The following is a 5,519-nucleotide window of genomic DNA, read 5'->3' as shown; positions in this document are numbered from 1 at the left end:
CAAGCCCCATCCCCTACAGTTTTGACATTGTACTAATTACTTGAATATTGAGGATTTCCAGCTATGTCCAGTTGATGTTGGTGTGTACCTGCTCCTACAGATCCAGTGTGGATGGCAGCAGTCCTCCAGAATGGCTGCTGGTGGAGCTACAAGGAGAGATGGTTTCCAGACACAACTCTGGTCTGGCAGGAAATGTGATGGGAGACCTGATGTACACCAAAGAGGTAAACAACAGACTACACAGAAAAAGCACATTAAGGGTTTCCCCCAGGGTACTGCAAGCCTGGCGGCCCACCGGGCCTTAGTTGCCCCCACCAGGACTAAGCCACTGGGAATTTTGTTCCTCGTTTATTAATGTGGCTATATGTAACTTTCAGTTTGTGTTGATTCTAGTGGCCGCTTTGAGACAAAAGCGGTAGTGTTTTTACCACACCTGTGGTCTTTTCTCAATGGTTCTGTATTGCCCACTGTCTTACTGAGTAGGGATCGACAGATACTGGTTTTTAAGGCCGATAATGATACCGATTATTAGTAGTTAATGAAACCGATAACCGATGTTTGGAACCAATGTGCATTTACAGTGAAAATGTAAAAACTGTGAAAACTTTGTATAAAAGTTTTGAGCAATTATCTAATAAATGAGAAAAACTTTCAACATAATACCCAGTAACAGGTAGTCAGATTCGTGGGTGGGACATTAGGTCAGACTCAGTGGTGACTGAAAAACGAAGCGGAGGGACAAACACAGAGCTGTGGCTGAGCCAAAGTAGCAACATTTTTAATTAATTATCAGTTAGCAGGCAAACAAAATGCTGATACAGATAATCTGCACATTGCCATAAACGTGGCAGATAATTTCTACAATATACAATTAGGCCTGTTTAAAGAAATCTCCATCTATCTTTTACCTGGCTGGATATGCTAACACAGGCTTTTCCGGTGTTACATAGAAATCTGTGACCCATCAGAATCAAACTGGGTGGATGGATGGATATTCATGCATTATTTGCTGTATTTTCTTCTTTCTCCATCAGGGGGTGCCAGTGCTTATTGTTGGACATCATATTCTATATGGGAAGCAGGTCAAACTGGAGAAACCCTTCGCTGTCCTCACCAAGCATTCCAGCCTTTTGCAGGATAGCCTGGGCAGCCAAGACAATGATGATGTCACACAGGTACCTATGGAAACAAACCAGCAAGGACCCACCTCCTACTCCGTGTCGGCCCTCATCAAACAGAAGCTGATCTTTAAGACGCGCCCAAAACCCATCATCACTAACGTACCCAAGAAGGTTTAGCGTGACTGCAGTTTCCCTGGGTCAGAGGGGCCTTATTATGGAACCCACTCAACTTTGAGGCAAGGCCCGCCCTTGAATTGCATTCACACACTACTATTGGCCAGGCGTCCAGGCTTACTCTAGGTAACGTAACCGTATTTGTTCAGGTCCTTTCCCCTGACCAATCGGCTTTCCTAACATTAACCACTCGAGGTCAATGCCTAACCCCAACCAATTGAGGTGCTTTGCCAGGCAGGACTTGCTTAAAAGTTACGTGGGATCCATAATAACGCGTCGGAGGTCCTGTGTGTGACGGGAACAAACTGATCTGGACTAAGACAAAACTGAGTTTAAAAGCTTTTACTTTAGTTTGTCATCCAGTTCTGATATGATGCGGTTTGATTATACATTTGTTGTACAATTGATCAATAGCTGCAAACCTCCAACCAGGGACTTTAATGCGGCTCCTTGCATGTCTGAATGAATGTTGTATTGTTTCCTTGAGATTCGTAGAAAATGTTTAAAGCCCCATGAGGGTTTAAATGCTGTTTCAAAGGCTTTTCAAAGAATCACATTATTGATGGAATACAGAATAATCTTCTGTAAAAAAAATAAAGAACATTTGAGATCACTTGCTTTAATCCATAAGTATCCAAACAAGGGACACAAAGGGAAAATTCCCAATTGCAACATTATCATTTATTGTGATGGATCAGGCATCTACACTGTATTGAATATGACATTTGGTCATTGTTTTTTTTTTATATTAACTGTAGGCAAATATGCACGAGGTGAACTCTGTTCTTTCATTTGCACGCAGTCTTAGCAGGCATTTGGGCATTGTGGCAGTTACCAAGTTTGGCAGGTTTTACCAAGTGACCCATCTATGAAATTGGTTTATATGGAACATAATGTGAATCTTAAATTGAAGTTTAGTGGAAAGGTTGCATAGTAAGGCTGGGCGATATAGAGAAAATCAGATACTACGATATTCTTGTCCAAATACATTGATATTGTGACGTTATTGTAGGGTTGACAATTGGTGCTTTCACAAAATATTTTGCACAATAATCATCAATAATTTGGTAAACCGTTTCAAGTGAAATTATTTAGAAAAAAATAACACTGTTTACATGTTTGCACAAAAATAATGCAATTCTTCCAATTTTATTGCATCAAAATGTTTTACAATAGATCTTCTAAGAAAATTTAGTTAGTATGTGCTTGTCTGATCAATGTGATTGTATATCACAATATCTCGATATACTTTGCTCCTGTAGTAGTCTCGCATTGCCAGACCTTCCTCCACAGCGCTGGGAAGGAGGGTCTGGCGAGTCTACACAGCCATCCGGGATGGGAGAATAAGGTGCTCTGGTTTATTGGCATTTTTTTAAACCAATCACAATCCGTCAATGGGCGGTGCTAAACATCGGACAGAGCTGCAGTGCTGTTGCAAAATAGGAACTTGTTTTGGTGGAAAACGTATATGTTCAAAAGTTGTTTTAGTCATGCAAGAGAAACCTCAGTCCTCATAAATCAACTGGATTTAGAATTGTTTTTAAAACTTACACAAAGAAAGTGGAAGGTAGCGGACATCCGGCCGAAAAGAGTGACATCTGGCGCAATTTTTGTCGGCAAGCGTGGACTGTTGATATCAATGGACAAGGCATCCGGTTTGGTGAAGTGCTGCAAATGTGGATGTGCCTTAAACCTGCATTCTGTTTGAATTCCAGCAGGAGGCGACATTCACAGTTGCAAAAGGTTGGTTGGTTTCTATAGAAGTCTTTGAGAAAGTGACCAACTTCTCACTGGATTTATTACCTCAGGCAACATTTCCATAATGAGTTTATGGTCTCAATCGCTAGTTTTTTAAGTCTACTGCATTACAGAATTATCATTTAAAAGTATAGCGATAAAGTAGGGGTGTTTTAGGGCGTGGCTATGATGTGATTGACAATAAAAGTGTGTAAAGTAACGTGGCTCCCTCACTCCTCCCTCTCGTGTAAAGGTGTCACATCCACAACCAGGATGGCTCATAACCGTCATATCCGCTAATATTAACAGTCTATGGCGGCAACGGAGCAATCCCTACCCTCCCTCTGACGCATGAAGGATCTGACCAATACTCACTAACAGACTATTAATGGGATCCTATGATATTTCAGTGTTGTCCATCAAGATTCTCACTGAATGAATGTCAAGTTTTAATTTGTTTAATTTTATTTCCAACAGAAGATTTTATACTTTCCGATTAAGTCAAAAAACAAACCAGTTATAGAATTAGCCATATTGTCACAATCTGAATGGGATGCTATGATAAAGTAAAGCAGGGCTGAGAGCGGTACAGCAACATCCATTATATCTTTATTGTGACTATTGCCGCCTACCAAGAGCCTGGGTCTGTCTGAGGTTTCCTCTTAAAAGAGAGGTTTTCCTCTCCACTGTCGCTCGAATTGCTTGCTCTTGGGGGAATTACTAGAATTGTTGGGGCTTTGTAAATTATAGAATGTGGTCTAGACCTGCTCTATCTATAAAGTGTCTCGAGATAACTTTTGTTATGCTTTGATACTATAAATAAAATTGAATTATATTAAGAATAAAAAATACAGTAAGTATTATTGTTACTGTAAGTGCCACAGCACATCATTCCAACTGCTTTAATTATTATGAATCATATTTCTGTATACCTGCGTCAGCGTTTCTCTGTTCCAACCGGCAGCAGCACCAAGAGCCTGGGTCTGTCCGAGGTTTCTCCTTGAAGGAAGTTTTTCCTCGATATTGTCACACCAAATGCTTGCTCGGGAGAAACTGTTGGGTCCTTGTAAATTATAGAGTGTGGTAGACTTACTCTATCTGTAAAGTGTAATGAGATAACTCCTGATTCAACACTATAAATACAATAGAGTTAACCATGTGAACAGCTAAGGTGATAAATAGTCATCTATTATATTATTATGTATGCTTATGTATTATATAACTTATATAACACCTAATATTTGACTCAGTCTTCTAGCATACAACATTTTGAAATGTCGCCAGGATATTTACAGCGTGTGAATATGTCTTTGTGTTTGAAGGCGGTTCCCATGCCAACGTGTATTCCCAGAAGTAAAACGCCATCCTGGTGGTGTGTGGTGACTGAAGGGACCAATTCATTCAGCTGCTGTAAAGTCAAACTAAGAACCATGTTGTTAAAGCCACAGCTCAGTCGTTTTAATCAGTGACTAACATTACTCACATAACTCCATCAGTGACAGCTCTTTATCTGTAGTCACTCTGCATTAGAGCTGCAAAGAATTACAAGTTATATTCTTTTAAGTAGGAAAAGTAAAAATTCTCTGATTCAGCAAATTTGTTTTTGTGAAAGTAAATATCTTTGAAATAAACTATTATTACCGTTATCCTGGATCAATTTAGCCTAGACTTGGTCGCACAAAAGCAGAGGCTTTGAAGAAAAGCAGAGTTCCCATGGAGATTTATTCTCTACAGCTAGCCTGGTCCCAGCCAGGATTTATTAATCCTGCAGCCTTTTCTGTTCACTAAGCAGTAGGTTTATCTTATTGTTATCAACCTGCATTAATATGCAATTGGTGCATATGCTGTTCAGTTAAATAGTGTTAAGATTTGAAAATGATGACTATTATTTAAAAAAAATTAATCATGTTACTGTTGTCTTTTTTTTTGTATCAAAAATATGGAAAGTCGAAATAAGTGCAGAAAAAATGTCAAAAAAGCACTACTTTCTTCTGTGAGTTTAAAAAATAGACTGTACAAAATAGGTTTTAAAGCGCTCCCAATCGAATGTGATGAGCAATGTACTCTAGGTGTAAAAAAAATCTATGTTTGGTTCTGCCAATGTATTTTGTTTTGTCATGGTCAAAAAATCCTGGCAGAGAATCGTGATATCAATTCTAAGCTAAAAAAAAAATCTAAATTCATATTTTTTGCCCCGAATCATGCAGCCCTAATTTCAAGCACTTTCACCTGTTCTGATTAACTTCTAAGAAATAACAAGAATAATGATCAAAAAAATTGTTTTTATATATATTTACCTTTTGTTACAATTTAATTTCCTTTTTTATCACAACAAAAGTAAATGGTCATCTGATCATAAATGTGATCTCACAGGGGTAAATTGCAAATATGAACCACAAATGATGTTTATATGTGATATACAGTGGGTACGGAAAGTATTCAGACCCCTTTAAATTTTTCACTCTTTGTTTCATTGCAGCCATTTTC

At 38.7% G+C, this 5,519-nt stretch overlaps 1 protein-coding gene and 1 long non-coding RNA gene across 4 annotated transcripts in view; both read left to right on the top strand.

The window, feature by feature from the left end:
- The window catches only part of chtf8 (CTF8, chromosome transmission fidelity factor 8 homolog (S. cerevisiae)), a 2,807-nt gene extending 918 nt beyond the window's left edge, over positions 1 to 1,889 (top strand). The window contains exons 2-4 of one of the 3 annotated variants that reach the window (XR_004657507.1): positions 101 to 224; positions 1,035 to 1,490; positions 1,548 to 1,889. Coding sequence is in view for 2 of the 3 variants with exons in the window: in XM_034878445.1 (XP_034734336.1) it covers positions 101 to 224; positions 1,035 to 1,298 (388 nt within the window). In the remaining variant the exon portion in view is untranslated. Of the gene's footprint in view, positions 1 to 100; positions 225 to 1,034 lie in introns of all 3 variants that reach the window. The other 2 variants (XM_034878445.1, XM_034878444.1) reach the window with 2 other exon arrangements.
- Positions 1 to 5,519, top strand: part of LOC117948672 — a 19,915-nt gene that overhangs the window by 5,776 nt on the left and 8,620 nt on the right. The gene's annotated exons all lie outside the window — the stretch shown is intronic.

The sequence above is a fragment of the Etheostoma cragini genome, chromosome 8 (genome assembly GCF_013103735.1).
Source record: "Etheostoma cragini isolate CJK2018 chromosome 8, CSU_Ecrag_1.0, whole genome shotgun sequence".
In the NCBI taxonomy this organism is placed as follows: domain Eukaryota; kingdom Metazoa; phylum Chordata; class Actinopteri; order Perciformes; family Percidae; genus Etheostoma; species Etheostoma cragini.
This window is presented reverse-complemented; position numbering and strand designations above follow the sequence as displayed.